This window comes from Coregonus lavaretus (assembly GCF_964263955.1).
Source record: "Coregonus lavaretus genome assembly, chromosome: 7".
NCBI classification, from domain to species: Eukaryota; Metazoa; Chordata; class Actinopteri; order Salmoniformes; family Salmonidae; genus Coregonus; species Coregonus lavaretus.
In genome coordinates this window covers 51,996,719-52,013,301 of record NC_139994.1, presented here as the reverse complement: position 1 = coordinate 52,013,301, position 16,583 = coordinate 51,996,719, and the positions used below count along the sequence as shown (strand labels likewise).

The 16,583-nt window shown below is 40.5% G+C and overlaps 1 protein-coding gene and 1 pseudogene across 2 annotated transcripts; both read left to right on the top strand.

Annotated features, from left to right (window-relative positions):
* The first annotated feature begins 939 nt into the window (after window positions 1-939).
* On the top strand, window positions 940-12,965 carry LOC311132579 (immunoglobulin kappa light chain-like; annotated as a pseudogene). Its single transcript has 6 exons — window positions 940-994; window positions 6,069-6,304; window positions 11,758-11,890; window positions 12,030-12,378; window positions 12,472-12,591; window positions 12,853-12,965. The product of its transcript is annotated as an immunoglobulin kappa light chain-like (transcript).
* On the top strand, window positions 6,601-8,015 carry LOC311131832 (uncharacterized protein; the record flags this gene model as incomplete). Its single annotated transcript, XM_084164961.1, has 4 exons — window positions 6,601-6,934; window positions 7,190-7,306; window positions 7,451-7,500; window positions 7,884-8,015. 4 exons carry the CDS (start codon window positions 6,601-6,603, stop codon window positions 8,013-8,015), a joined length of 633 nt encoding a protein of 210 aa, XP_084021087.1.
* Window positions 12,966-16,583: the final 3,618 nt, after the last annotated feature.

The window sequence follows — 16,583 nt, the reverse complement described above, 5'->3', positions numbered from 1 at the left end:
GGGAGGTTTTGGCCAGCAGGGATGTGGGTTCGTTTCCCACGGGGGGCCAGTATGAAAAAAACAAAACATGTATGCATTCACTAACTGTAAGTTGCTCTGGATAAGAGCGTCTGCTAAATGACGTAAATGTACATCAGACTGGGGGAAAATGAACATCATCAATGATGATGTTGTTTTCTACACACAATATCATGCAAAATTACTGCCTATCATCTGAACTTCCAAATACCTTTCTGATGCATTTCAGTCACTTCAAACCATACTTCCTTCATATTTAAATACTGTCAAAAGTACTGTCAGACTGATTTGTAATAGACTGTCATAGCTCTAATTCATAAATGTAAACATTGGCCTTTGATTACATAACTGTAACTGGTGTATGGGCGAGTGGGTGTGTCGAAAGGAGTGGGTGTATGGAAAGCGAATCAGCTAATTGGGCAGATTTGTTGCCACTCAAGACCGTTTTGCATGGCTGATTTGGCTGAATAATGAGTTGATAAGCCGGTGACCAGTGCACCGGTGCTGTATCGAAGTGCCTGCTGACCTGAGGTGCTTCTTACTGAGGAGCTATATCATGGTCGTATCGCCAGCGGTAGCTAACGTGGTCATGTTTTACCATCACAGAATTTTATTTCAAGTAGGATAGCAGCATACACAATAACTATTATTGATAACCATCTAGATGTCACCTTGATACATACATACAGTCTACTACTCAATGGGGAGGGCATGAACAGCAACAACACCGGGACACACTGCCCTTTGCTCCCGTTTGCCAAGCACTAATGTCCGGCAACGGCGTGGGAAGTAGCTACCTACTGTAGTAGCCAATATCAGAGTGACACTACACCCATCACCAGTACTTTTAATAACAAATAAACAATTGTCAGTTTCATAACTGAACATTTTAAATTATTTGTGTAAAACTAACAATGCAATATGACTCAGAGTCATGCTCTGGCTTTAAAACAGACGTCCAAGCTCCTGCGGTATGGTAGCTCAATGTATGGTAGCTGCGTGGTAAGAAACGGAAGAAAAAGAAACACAGCTCAATCAAAACACTCTAACCTATAGCAGAGAGCTTTTGACACACCAACTCCTTTCCACACACCCACTCGGCCATTCTCCAGTCACCATATTGGACTACAGCTACACCCTTCTCGCAAAAACTTCTGTCTCTGAAAATACCTTTCTACCTTTGTAGCTGTATCTACAGTCAGGATAGGGTTAGGGTTAGGATTAGGGTTAGGGTTAGGGTTAGGGTTAGGGTTAGGGTTAGGGTTAGGATTAGGGATAGGGTTAGGGTTAGGACTGGGGTTAGGGCTGAGGTTAGGGGTAGGGTTCGAGTTAGGTTAGGGATGGGGTTAAGGGTTAGGGCTGGTGGATAGTTAGTTTGAACATGCATAATCCATCTGTAGGGTGAAGCCTTGTGGTCCTCTATGAACCCCACCAAACCCAAACACCTACAGTACCAGTCAAAAGTTTGGACACACCTAGAGTTTTTCTTTATTTCTTTACTTTGTAGAATAATAGTGAAGACATCAAAACTATGAAATAACACATATGGAATAATGTAGTAACCAAAAAAGCGTTAATCAAATCAAAATATATTTTATATTTGAGATTCTTCAAATAGCCACCCTTTGCCTTGATGACAGCTTTGCACACTCTTGGCATTCTCTCAACCAGCGTCACCTGGAATGCTTTCCAACATTCTTGAAGGACTTCCCACATATGCTGAGCACTTGTTGGCTGCTTTTCCTTCACTCTGCGGTCCGACTCATCCCAAACCATCTCAATTGGGTTGAGGTCGGGGGATTGTGGAGGCCAGGTCATCTGAGGCAGCACTCCATCACTCTCCTTCTTGGTCAAATATCCCTTAAACAGCCTGGAGGTGTGTTGGGTCATTGCCCTGTTAAAAAACAAATGATAGTCCCACTAAGCCCAAACTAGATTGGATGGCGTATCACTGCAGAATGCTGTGGTAGCCATGCTGGTTAAGTGTGCCTTGAATTCTAAATAAATCACAGACAGTGTCACCAGCAAAGCACCCCCACACCATAACACCTCCTCCTCCATGCTTTACGGTGGGATATACACATGTGGAGATCCTCCGTTCACCCATACCCCGTCTCACAAAGACACAGCGGTTGGAACCAAAAATCTCAAATTTGGACTCCAGACCAAATGACACATTTCCACTGGGCTAACGTCCATGGCTCATGTTTCTTGGCCAAGCAGGTCTCTTCTTCTTATTGGTGTCCTTTAACAGTGGTTTCTTTGCAGCAATTTGACCATGGCCTGATTCGCACAGTCTCCTCTGAACAGTTGATGTTGAGATGTGTCTGTTACTTGAACTCTGTGAAGCATTTATTTGGGCTGCAATTTCTGAGGCTGGTAACTCTAATGAACTTATCCTCTGCAGCAGAGGTAACTCTGGGTCTTCCATTCCTGTGGCGGTCCTCATGAGAGCCAGTTTCATCATAGCGCTTGATGGTTTTTGCGACTGCACTTAAAGAAACTTTAAAAGTTCTTGAAATGTTCCGTATTGACTGACCTTCGTGTCTTAAAGTAATGATGGACTGTTGTTTCTCTTTGCTTATTTGAGCTGTTCTTGCCATAATATGGATTGGTCTTTTACCAAGTATTTTCCTTTTTAATGCGTTTGAGCCAATCAGTAGTGATGTGACAAGGTACCTTGTCACATCACAACTGATTGGCTCAAACGCATTAAAAAGGAAATAAATTCCACAAATTAAATGACATATCTTTGAGTACAAGTTTAAATCTTGCTATTTTGTATCTGTGTAGTTATATCAAATATATTGACATGTAAATCAATCAATCTCTGTTGTGTGTGTTAGTGATTAAAAATAAATAAATTATAGGGTGTCCCTGAGGGGCAAAGTACGCAGCAGTTGACAATTACATTATACTGATCACTTCTAAAGACAAATAAAGAGTTCAACCAAAATTGCCTTTGTCATGATAGTATTTCCTGTCTTGGCTTTGCACTGATTGGGGTCTGAGGTAGAGGAGGGGCCAGTGAGGTTATGCATCACTTCCTGTGGTGTGAGTGACAGGAAGGAGCAGCTCAGTGTAGAGGGAGACCTGCTGAGGTGAACATCACTGGGCCTCTTATAGACTAACACTGGGGGATGAAATGTACCTTATGCTCTCTCTCTCTCTCTCTCTCTCTCTCTCTCTCTCTCTCTCTCTCTCTCTCTCTCTCTCTCTCTCTCTCTCTCTCTCTCTCTCTCTCTCTCTCTCTCTCTCTCTCTCTCTCTCTCTCTCTCTCTCTCTCTCTCTCTCTCTCTCTCTCTCTCTCTCTCTCTCTCTCTCTCTCTCTCTCTCTCTCTCTCTCTCTCTCTCTCTCTCTCTCTCTCTCTCTCTCTCTCTCTCTCTCTCTCTCAGTATGACATGCCAGATTTCCAGTCCATCAGATTGTGTGGTTGGTGATGCATTTAATCGTTAGTTGGGGGGGCTAGTGCACACCCTATTTTCACACCTCTCTCTCTTCATCTGGATGGTAAACACCAGACCTACACTTTGCAGGGTTTCTTAAACTATGGGTCCTGAGTTATGAGAATGCATCTATAATCACACACTATTTATTCCTACTTTTGATTGTTGTAGGACGATTTGGGTCACGGGAGGACAGTCAATTTCTCATTTGGGTCTCGAGTTGAAAACGTTTAAGAACCCTAAAGCATTCAACAAGAGGATAAAGTGCAGCTAAGGATTTAGTGTAATCTCAATAGTTCTGTGAACTCTTCCTTCATGAAAAAAAGAAGGTATTGGCAGTGCATTCGGAATGTATTCAGACCCCTTCCCTTTTTCCACATTTTGTTACATTACAGCCTTATTCTAAAATACTCCATAATGACAAAGCAAAAACAGGTTTTTAGAAATGTTTGCAAATTGATTAAAAATAAAAAAAACAGAAATACCTTATTTACATACGTATTCAGACCCTTTGCTATGAGACTCGAAATTGAGCTCAGGTGAATCCTGTTTCCATTGATCATCCTTGAGATGTTTCTACAACTTGATTGGAGTCCACCTGTGGTAAATACAATTGATTGGACATGATTTGGAAAGACACACACCTGTCTATATAAGGTCTCACAGTTGGCAGTGCATGTCAGAGCAAAAACCAAGCCATGAGATCGAAGGAATTGTCCGTAGAGCTCCGAGACAGGATTGTGTCGAGACACAGATCTGGGGAAGGGTACCAAAAAATGTCTGCAGCATTGAAGGTCCCCAAGAACACAGTGGCCTCCATCATTCTTAAATGGAAGAAGTTTGGAACCACCAAGACTCTTCCTAGAGCTGGCCGCGTGGCCAAACTGAGGAATCGGGGGGGAAGGGCCTTGGTCTGGGAGGTGACCATGAACCCGATGGTCACTCTGACAGAGCTCCAGAGCGCTCAGGACCTCAGACTGAGGCAAATGTTCACCTTCCAACAGGACAACAACCCTAATCACACAGCCAAGACAAAGCAGGAGGCTTTGGGACAAGTCTCTGAATGTCCTTGAGTGGCCCAGCCAGAGCCCGGACTTGAACCTGATCTAAAATCTCTGGAGAGACATGAAAATAGCTGTGCAGCGACGCTCCCCATCCAACCGACAGAGCTTGAGAGGATTTGCAGAGAAGAATGGGAGAAACTCCCCAAAAACAGGTGTGCCAAGCTTGTAGTGTCATACCCAAGAAGACTTGAGGCTTTAGTTGCTGCCAACGTTGCTTCAACTAAGTACTGAGTAAAGGGTCTGAATTTTCTTTTTATACATTTGCAAAAATGTCTGAAAACCTGTTTTCGCTTTGACATTAGCTTTGGGGGGGGGGGGGGGGGGGGGGGGGGAGTGAAAAGTAAACGGGTCTGAATACTTTCCAAATGCACTGTAACTAAATTACTTGAAAAGTACTACTTAAGTCGTTTTTATGGGTATCTGTACTTTACTTTACTATTGATATTTATTACAACTTTTACTTCACTACATTCCTAAAGAAAATGATGTACTGTTTACTTCATACATTTTCCCTGACACCCAAAGTACTTGTTACATTTTGAATGCTTAGCAGGACAGGAAAATGCTCTAATTCACACACTTATCAAGAGAACATCCCTGGTCATCCCTACTGCCTCTGATCTGGCGGAATCCCTAAACACACACTTAGTTTGTAAATGATATCTGAGTGTTGGAGCATGCCCCTGGCTAGTCGTAAATTTAAAAAACAAGAAAATGTGCTGTCTGGTTTGCTTAATATAAGGAATTTGTAATTATTTCTACTTTTGATACTTAAGTATATACAAAACCAAATACTTTTAGACTTATACTCAAGTTGGATTTTACTGGGTGACTTTCACTTTTACTTGAGGCATTTTCTATTAAGGTAGCTTTACTTTTACTCAAGTATGACAATTGGGTACTTTTTCCACCACTGGGTATTGGTAACAAACAAAGGTTTGAAATTTGGCCAACAAAAATATATATTATTCAACGTTACTAGCAGCACTAGAGATTCTTCACTGTTTACTGTCCAAACATCAAAAGAGAAATCATTTCAGTAAATGTTTCATTTCTCTCAAAAAAGATGCAACCATATCAAGCCAATATTTGATTGCCTTGATCCAGTAACTCTGACTTGATTTATAATGTCTTCTTAAAAAAGCAATTCCCGGGAAGCTCAAACTATGGTAAGCTAGAGGACACACATCTAAGATTGTAGTCAGCCAATAAAATCTCTTGTTTCAGTGTTCCCTCCTACTGTATGATGGGTACATGTTAAGTGGCATCATATATATAAGGTGCATATAAAGTGTTCCACTGTCAGACCCACACACTATACAGTGCAGAAGGGACTAATGTTACAGTGATGAATAGAGAGGTATTTTTGTTTTACATCAACTTGGGTAAGTGTAAGACGTTTGAATTGAGATCATTTTTTAATAATTTGTAGTATGTAGTTTGAATATGATAAGTGAACTGGATGTTCTGTCTATAATGGGTAGAAATGGTTTATCCATGTCTTTGTCTTTGATCCATTTTGTTTGTTTGCTTTGACAGTTTGTGCTTTTACCAAACCAAACGTAATCCAACCAGACCCTGTGATGGTTACTGAGCTGGGAGGCACTGTGACTCTCACTTGCCTTTGTCCAGATGAGTCAGTGAGCAGGTTTGATTGGTTCAAGCAGAGTGTTGGACAGAAACCCCTCCACATGGCATCATCTCTTTATGTTGGCCAAGATAATTATTATTCCAACAACTTTATCAAGGAATTTACTGAGACCAAACGTTTGGGTGTGAGGAGAAGAGACGACAGCTGTAACTTGACCATATCCACGACAGAGCCAGGGGACTCAGCTACATACTATTGTTCCACTACAGCCATCTATGAGCATTTGGAGAGGGAACTGTTTTAATTGTCAAAGGTAACTAAACATTTGCTTCTTCAATTTCAAATTGTGTGGCCCTGTATGTTCATATGTTCCTACAACTGCTTCATCAAATGCTTGTGATGAATACATGGCTTTTCATATTTTTCACCCACTTAGTTTTACTTTAGTTTTAACTCTCTTCAGGTTCAGAGTCCAACAGCATGTCTGTGCTCCAGCAGCCAGTGTTTGAGTCAGTCCAGCCAGGAGACTCTGTTACTCTGAACTGTACAATACACATTGAGACCTGTGTAGGACAACACAGTGTCTATTGGTTCAGACATGGCTCAGGAGAATCCCATCCAGGAATAATTTACACCCATGGAGACAGGAGTGATCAGTGTGAGAAGATCCCTGAGACTGGGTCTCCTACACAGAGCTGTGTCTACAACCTCCCCAAGAGGAACCTCAGCCTCTCTGATGCCGGGACTTACTACTGTGCTGTGGCCTCATGTGGGGAGATACTGTTTGGAAACGGGACCATGCTGGACATTGACCGTAAGTGATACTTCTGATATTCAGTTATATTAAAATCTATATAATCAAAGTTCTTTAGATTGTAGGCAAGGTATCATTCAAATACCTTTGTTTTTCTATATCATTCAGATACTTTTGTTTTCCTATATCCTTCAGATATCTTTGTACATGAGAGAAGAAAGTATGACTCTCAGATCAGGCCGAGTCTTGTTGGTGTCTTAAACATTGTCATGGCTTTATCCCTCAGTGTCTCTATTCCTATTTGATATTTCACAGATGGTTGTAAGGAGGACCATCTTCCTTTCATGTACTTCCTGGGAGTAGCGTTGGGTCTGTGTGTCATCCTCATCATTGTCCTTACTTGTGTTTTTTACAAGATGAGCAAGTGCACAGGTAAGCAATATTATTGTCCATTATACAGTATGCTTATCAATTGTTGGTACAGTAACATTATTTTACATGTTTTGGTCAAAGTTGGTCATAAAGGCTCTTCGTTGTATGATGATGATGATATTGATTATTGTGTTTGATTAAAAGGAACGCACCCTCAGCCAAGTGCTCCTGCAGTCCCCAGTCATGATAACCAGGTAACCTGACCTAACACTTGGTTAGCTGTTGCAGAATCAATGTATTTTTCCTTCAATCAAAATATGAAAATATGCATTTTATTAGAAGGGTTGTTTCACAATACCGCAATACTTAGACTAATATTTTTTTAAGAACATAAAAAAAAAAAATGTAGTCATTTAGCAGACACTCTTATCCAGAGCGACTTACAGGAGCAATTAGGGTTAAGTGCCTTGCTCAAGGGCACCGACAGATATTATTATTATTATTATATATATATTTTTTTTCACCTAGTCGGCTCGGGGATTAGAACCAGTGACCTTTCGGTTACTGGCACAACGCTCTTAACCACTAACCACCTGCTACCAAATATTTTGATTTTGATTTTTGCTATTCCTCTCAGGATCAAGACCCTGATACTCTCCATTACGCCGCTCTGAACGTCATCCACCAGAAACCGAATGCCGGGAGACAAAGGAACGCCATGGAGAGAGACACTGTGTACTCTGGGGTGAGACGCCAAAACATGGACTGAAATGTCAACTTTTCCTCTTTAATAACTTGCATTGATGTATTGTGTTCTACACTGTATGCATGTATGACTGTGGCTTTTTCATTGTAAGTCACAATTACTTGTATTTTGTCAAGCTCCTTTTTACATTGATACTGTTGTTCAATTTTGAACAAATAAAACATTCAACTGCTTTCATATAGAGGTATTGATTGATTTTCATTCATATTTTTCTCTGTCCTTACATTTATACAACGCTTTAACCCACATATTCAGTGTGCAACAACCATATCAAGCCTATGCTCAATGTAAAGAAGATGGTTGGCTGCATAATAACTGTTAATATGTATCTAATGCTGGTGTTTTAGCCTGTTAAAGTGTCTTATTTTAGCTGTATCTTGTTTCACAGCTCTCTGTGGTGTTGTGACTGCCCTAAATAGATTTTCCACTCACGTAAACTCAACTCTAACCCCCAGCATGTCACGTTCGTCTAATGACGGGTCAGACCAAGGCGCAGCGTGATATACGTACATGTTTATTAAACCAAATAAACACAACGACAAAACAACAAACTAAACGAAACGTGAAGTCCAAGGTAGCGCGCGCACACAACATACCTTACACGGAACAAGATCCCACAACCCACTAGTGCCAATAGGCTGCCTAAGTATGATCCCCAATCAGAGACAACGAGCTACAGCTGCCTCTGATTGGGAACCACACCGGCCAACATAGATCTACACATAATAGATCAAAACATAGAAAACACCACAAAGAATATACACACCCTGACTCAACATTTAAGAGTCCCCTGAGTCAGGGCGTGACACAGCAATGACCGTCAGTCCTCACCACACTCTCTTTTCACACACCATCAAAACCACAAACATCCATGTCACTAAAAGCACAACTCTCTCTCTCCATAAGAAAAGACTGAACTAAAAATAAACTTCTTAGCTGAATATACTTTGAACAGAATTGATATGGTTGAGAGACTGATTTCAAATATGACAATGTTCACATTGTAACTGAGCAGTTTTCACAACCTATTGACAAAATGTGAATATGTATAAGTGCACCTTGTAGGACTGCAATCCATTTCTTTTTCAACCGGGAGCAGCAGTGTACATGGAAGTCCCCATAACTGCCTCAACAGTAGAGTTGGCAGCAACATGTAGTTGTCAAAATGTTTAAAATGTTCACTAATTTGATGAAGTATCATTGACAACTTGCTTTTCTGTGATAGTTCATGTGTCTAGCCGAAATAGCAGTCAAGTAAATGCCAAAAAAGACAATGTGTGGCAATGAAGAATCTATAACAATGTAATATAGTTATTAAATGCTTATTACACATCTATAACATGTTAGAAATAATTTACAGTTGCTTTAAGTAGCAACCATCTAAAAAGCCAGGCAGTCATCATCACTGGATCATTACTACTAACCTCAACATAGTTATAATAAAGTGTAACTTAGTAACAAGGAGCAACAATCATTCAAAATGAAACAGGTAGTAGAGTGATCTGTATGATGAAGACAATGACTCATGTGTTTGAGTGTGTAGTTTTGTCATTGAGTTCCAGAGTGTTTGTATAAGTAAGGCACACAACCTTGGTCATATCTCCTCTGAAATGTCTTGACCTTCTTTTAGATGTGTTGATAGCATGACACTCACATCCACCCACACACAGCTAACAAGTTCACAGGTACTTGCGATCTGCTCGAGGCCATATCTAGGCTTTGGTTAGGCCTGCTGGCTTTGTACACACAGGACCCTCCTACCTGCTCTCTGTGTCTCTGTGGTTTTCAGCAGGATGTCTATCTGGTGTCAGTCTGTTGTTTTCACATTTGTTACTGTTGTTCGTGTTCCTACTGACAGCTTGCAGTCACAGCAAACCAGTTCTTTATAAACTTACTCTGATATATATATAGTTATCTGAAATCAGTTACAAACCACAAAGAACTGCTAATGAAATCTATTTGAACTCTCCGAGTTAAGCATCTCATGTCATGTGTAATACAGCACCATCTATACTATATCTATGGGCTCAGGGGGATGGGCCTTTTTATGATGATGTCATGGCAGAAATAGTACCTTCTCAATCAGTCAAGTGTTCTAGGACTTCTGCAGGGTTCTCTGTAAGGAGACCAATAGAGGAGGATTCTCCTTCTGATAGATTGCCTCCTATGAGAACCACACTAACCAGACAGTGATACAGAGTGGATAAAGTGTGTCGTGTATTGGTTATATTAGGCTGGGGTGTCCAATCAGTCATGCACTCTCAGGTGTTATATTTCAGTTAGTGCATGTTTCTGTGAATGATAGGGAATGAGACTGACATACAATTGACTTGTTTCATTCTATAGTTGTTTATCTCATATACACTCCCACAGCTCCCACATGTTCGTCATTTAGAAGATGCTCTTATCCAGAGCAAATTACCGGAGCAAGTAGGGTTAAGTGCCCTGTGCATGGGGACATGCACTGATTTTTCACCTAGTTGGCTCGGGGATTTGAACCAGCGACTTTTCGGTTACTGTCCCAATGCTCTTAACCGCTAGACAGGACAATATATGTTCTATGTATAACAGCCCTCCTATGGGTCATCTGGAGTACTGTAACTGTTGAATGACTTGTTCAAAATAATAATAGTTTTCTTTCAAATAATTTAGGTACACTTGGTTTTGCTGGTCTTCTGCAATGGAGGCAAGATAAATCAAGTGTAACTAAAGTATGTGTAGAAAACGAATAGTCTACTATTTTGACCCAGTGTTCTCCAGAGAGGTGAGAAAACTAATAGTCTACTATTTTGACCCAGTGTTCTCCAGAGAGGTGAGAAAACGAATAGTCTACTATTTTGACCCAGTGTTCTCCAGAGAGGTGAGAAAACTAATAGTCTACTATTTTGACCTAGTGTTCTCCAGAGAGGTGAGAAAACGAATAGTCTACTATTTTGACCCAGTGTTCTCCAGAGAGGTGAGAAAACTAATAGTCTACTATTTTGACCCAGTGTTCTCCAGAGAGGTGAGAAAACTAATAGTCTACTATTTTGACCCAGTGTTCTCCAGAGAGGTGAGAAAACGAATAGTCTACTATTTTGACCCAGTGTTCTCCAGAGAGGTGAGAAAACTAATAGTCTACTATTTTGACCTAGTGTTCTCCAGAGAGGTGAGAAAACGAACAGTCTACTATTTTGACCCAGTGTTCTCCAGAGAGGTGAGAAAACTAATAGTCTACTATTTTGACCCAGTGTTCTCCAGAGAGGTGAGAAAACGAATAGTCTACTATATTGACCCAGAGTTCTCCAGAGAGGTGAGAAAACTAATAGTCTACTATTTTGACCCAGTGTTCTCCAGAGAGGTGAAAAAACGAATAGTCTACTATTTTGACCCAGTGTTCTCCAGAGAGGTGAGAAAATAAACCACGAAACAAGTAAAACCTTCAAGACAGTTACTTACATTCTACAGCATCCTGTGTCTCAGTGAGTCCAACCAGTAGACTGTGTGACTCTGTAGGGTGCAATAGACCACAAGACCATGGTCGTCTGAATCAGGCATTAACAAAGAAGATTGGTTCCAGTTCAACCAATCAAATCAAATCAAATCAAATTAGCCCATTGTTGAAGTGTTATACATGGGTAGACTTTCTCCACGCAAGATGATATATTCAAAGATGGTGTCCCTGTTTATGATATTTCTAATTCTGAAACAAATTGTTAAGTTATATAACTTTACCAAGGACTTCAATGGGACTAATCGTCTGAGTGTGAAGAGAGGAGTTGACAACTTTAACCTGACCATCTCCAAGACACAGTTAGGGGACTCAGCTATATACTACTGCGGTGCTATTGAAGTGGGCAAAGTCAAATTTGGACAAGGAGCTGTTTTGATTGTCAAAGGTAAACTAACTTAGTTCTTTATTTTGGAAGTTCATTTTGCATCCATGAAATTCTAAATATACTTTAGAAATGGTATATTGTAATTGTAAATAAATCTAGCAGGACATTAATCATGATATTAATCTGTTACTCTTTTCAGGTTCAGAGTCCAACAGCATGTCTGTACTCCAGCAGCCTGTGTCTGAGTCAGTCCAGCCAGGAGACTCTGTGACTCTGAACTGTACAATACACACTGAGACCTGTGTAGGAGAACACAGTGTCTATTGGTTCAGACATGGCTCAGGAGAATCCCATCCAGGAATCATTTACACCCATGGAGACAGGAGTGATCAGTGTGTGAAGAGCCCTGATGCTGGGTCTCCTACACAGAGCTGTGTTTACAACCTCCCCAAGAGGAACCTCAGCCTCTCTGATGCTGGGACTTACTACTGTGCTGTGGCCTCATGGGGAGATACTGTTTGGGAACGGGACCAAGCTGGACATTCAAGGTAGGATTTTTATATATTTTACTAATCTACTGTGTAGAATATACATTTACTTGCTGTTCTGAGTGTCCTCAAATAATGTTTGAATCTCCACAGGCCGTAGGGCAGACCTTCTTCTCTTGGAGTACTGCCTGGGTGTAGCATTGGCTTTCTCCTTAATCCTGATCATTGTCCTTGCTTGCATCATGTATAAGATGAACCAGAGAAAGTGTAGAGGTAAGTGACTTTTTCTTAGAGGTTGCTCTTCTTTAATATTACCATCTCTGGATGTATCTGTAGTGGAAGAAGGGACTGTATCTTTATCTTTGGGGTATTTCCTTTCAGGACCCGTCTCTATGACAACATGTCCAGCAGTCTCTTCTACAGATGCAGGGGTAAGTAGAATTCCTTACATTTTGTATTACCGTAAAAATATGTATGAAAATGTTTATAGTGAATAATATTTCTCCTTCCCCCCTTGTTTCTCACTGGCTCAAGATGCAGACAATCTCCATTACGTAGCTCTGAATCTGAGAAAGAAGAAGAACAGGTCTGGAAGACAGAGAAGCCAAATGGAGGAAGAGACAGTGTATGCTGGGATCAGACAGTAGAACTGGATGAATGAAACAGTCCAATGAATTAGCTTTTTATTAACTCTCACTTTATTAACATTATTAGCTGAATTACTGTAACTAATAATTACTGTAGCTACTTGAATTAAGTGCCTTGCTTCTCTGCCAAACTAATTTGAAATGGACTTGCTTGTGATGAGATCAATAAAGCATTTAGCAGCAGTCAAGACAAAGGAAGTTGAATGTATTTATTTAGGCCATACTCAGGAATCTTTAAAGGTGAAATATGCAGAAATCGCTACGCCATTTCCTGGTTGCTAAAATTCTAATAGTTTGCCTAATTTCAGTTTATGTGACAAAACAACCAATGCATAGTGTAGAGAAGCATTGTACCATCTAAACCGCTGTGAAATATAATTTCAATAACCAAAAATATTGTATTTTCAGCTGTTTAAAACTGGTGTACAAAACCGAAAGTAAAAGATGCAAAAACAAAACTTAAGAACGGAAAGCTTAGAAATAGTGCACTTAGATCAGAACTACCGCTTCTTAGACTTGCATTAATTGAGAATGACACATCTATAACTCACATTTCTATTGGTCAGGTCGCCCAAAAAGTTACATATTGCAGCTTTAATTTGTAGTGTTAAACCGTTTTTTCTCTTCTCATGCCAGTAACACGCCCTCAAACACACAGCAACCTATTTACAGTTAGTTTGCGGTCAGTGATGAACACAAGATGAGAATGTATCTATGCTTTGTTAGGGCCTGCTGGCTTTGAACATAGGACCCTCTGCTCTCCTTCTTTCTCTCTGCTGTTGCTCTCTCTCTCTCTCTCTCTCTCTCTCTCTCTCTCTCTCTCTCTCTCTCTCTCTCTCTCTCTGTGGTTTTCAGACGGATGTCTCAGAACTCTTAGCTCTCTCATACCGTAGGCTATACTACTTGCTCTTCAAGTTGACCATTTTAACAACAGTAAACCAACTTTTTTGATGAGGCAGCTCATCTATACATAGTCTACTGAAATCTGTGAAAAAACACAATGAGCTATTTATGAGGTCATTTCACCTAGATCTGTAGTTCTTAGTCAAACACAACACAGTTTTAACTGTGAAGTATTATCATCACCTATAGGCCTAGAGGAATCTGCCTCCTCAATAACAAAATCATGGGAAGGGATTCTATCCATCCAATCCAATCGAGTGTAAATCCTGAATTAGAGATTTTTTTCCAGAGATGTTTTTAGTGAGGTGAAGTGACCGTGGTGATAGAAGCCCTAGTGCATATATGTTGTATTGTTCATGTTCTTTAATACATGTGGTAGCTGGTACTGAGTCCTCATCCATACTTCAGGACAGTGGGCTCATATCAGCCAATGTTGGAGACGCAGTGATTGTGCACTGCTTCTATGAAGGCCACATGGACATGCATTTCTCCTGGTACAAGCAACCCTTGAGAGATAAGCTTCAACTCTTATCAACCGTCTATAAGTTTGACAGGAACACAACATTTTACCATGAGTTTAAGGATAACCCTCGCTTCTCAGTGGAAAATTGCCAAGAAAAGAATCACCTAAGGATCTCAGACATGCAGCATAGAAATAGCGCACTTAGAACAGAACTACAGCTTCTTAGACTTGCATTAATTGAGAATGACACATCTATAACTCACATTTATATTGGTCAGGTCGCCCAAAAAGTTACATATTGCAGCTTTAATTTGTAGTGTTAAACCGTTTTTTCTCTTCTCATGCCAGTAACACGCTCTCAAACACAGAGCAACCTATTTACAGTTAGTTTGCGGTCAGTGATGAACACAAGATGAGGATGTATCTATGCTTTGTTAGGACCTGCTGGCTTTGAACATAGGACCCTCTGCTCTCTTTCTTTCTCTCTAATGTTGCTCTCGCTCTCTCTCTCGCTCTCTCTCTCTCTCTCTCTCTCTCTCTCTCTCTCTCTCTCTCTCTCTCTCTCTCTCTCTCTCTCTCTCTCTCGCTCTCTGTGGTTTTCAGACGGATGTCTCAGAACTCTTAGCTCTCTCATACCGTAGGCTACACTACTTGCTCTTCAAGTTGACCATTTTAACAACAGTAAACCAACTCTTTTGATGAGGCAGTTTATCTATACATAGTCTACTGAAATCTGTGAAAAAACACAATGAGCTATTTATGAGGTCATTTCACCTAGATCTGTAGTTCTTAGTCAAACACAACACAGTTTTAACTGTGAATAATTATCATCACCCATAGGCCTAGAGGAATCTGCCTCCTCAATAACAAAATCATGGGAAGGGATTCTATCCATCCAATCCAATCGAGTGTAAATCCTGAATTAGAGATTTTTTTCCAGAGATGTTTTTAGTGAGGTGAAGTGACCTTGGTGATAGAAGCCCTATTGGATAACAGTGTCATAGCCTGCACGTTCCCAACAAGTTCACAACTATGAGTGTCTTGACGTAGACAACAGTAGCTGTAGTAATAAAGAATAAGGGATGCCAAACTTGAATGATTATTACTAAATTTGTACTAAATATATAAGGATAAGAATATAGCTATAATAAAATCTTTGTGTGTCTGATTCAGTCCAGCCACGAGACTCTGTGACTCTGTACAATGTGAAGAAGATTGTCTTAACGGAATAAGGCGTCAACAAAAATGAAGCGTCCAGTTTGACCAATCATCTGTAACTCCATTGTTGAAGTGTTGTCTACATAGGTTAACTTTTTCCACTCAAGACAGGTTGTGAGGAGGATGACAACTTCAAAGAGGATCACACTGTGTCTGATATTTCCAGTTCTTGTAGAGATGGGTAAATCCAACTTTTATATTTCTCTGCTTAGGTGATGTCCACCTTTGATTTGGATGCATGAGATATCACATTAAATACTTTACAGGAACTTTGAATATTCTAAGTTGTATTTGGGGTATGTAACAGCAAAAACGTTGTATTGTTCATGTTCTTTAATACATGTGGTAGCTGGTACTGTGTCCTCATCCATACTTCAGGACAGTGGACTCATATCAGCCAACGTTGGAGACGCCGTGATTGTGCACTGCTTCTATGAAGGCCACATGGCCATGCATTTCTCCTGGTACAAGCAACCCTTGAGAGATAAGCTTCAACTCTTATCAACCGTCTATAAGTTTGACAGGAATGCAACATTCTACCATGAGTTTAAGGATAACCCTCGCTTCTCAGTGGAAAATGGCCAAGAAAATAATCACCTAAGGATCTCAGACATGCAGCATAGAAATAGCGCACTTAGAACAGAACTACAGCTTCTTAGACTTGCATTAATTGAGAATGACACATCTATAACTCACATTTATATTGGTCAGGTCGCCCAAAAAGTTACATATTGCAGCTTTAATTTGTAGTGTTAAACACTTTTTTCTCTTCTCATGCCAGTAACACGCTCTCAAACACAGAGCAACCTATTTACAGTTAGTTTGCGGTCAGTGATGAACACAAGATGAGGATGTATCTATGCTTTGTTAGGACCTGCTGGCTTTGAACATAGGACCCTCTGCTCTCTTTCTTTCTCTCTAATGTTGCTCTCGCTCTCTCTCGCTCTCTCTCTCGCTCTCTCTCTCTCTCTCTCTCTCTCTCTCTCTCTCTCTCTCTCTCTCTCTCTCTCTCTCTCTCTCTCTCTCTCTCTCTC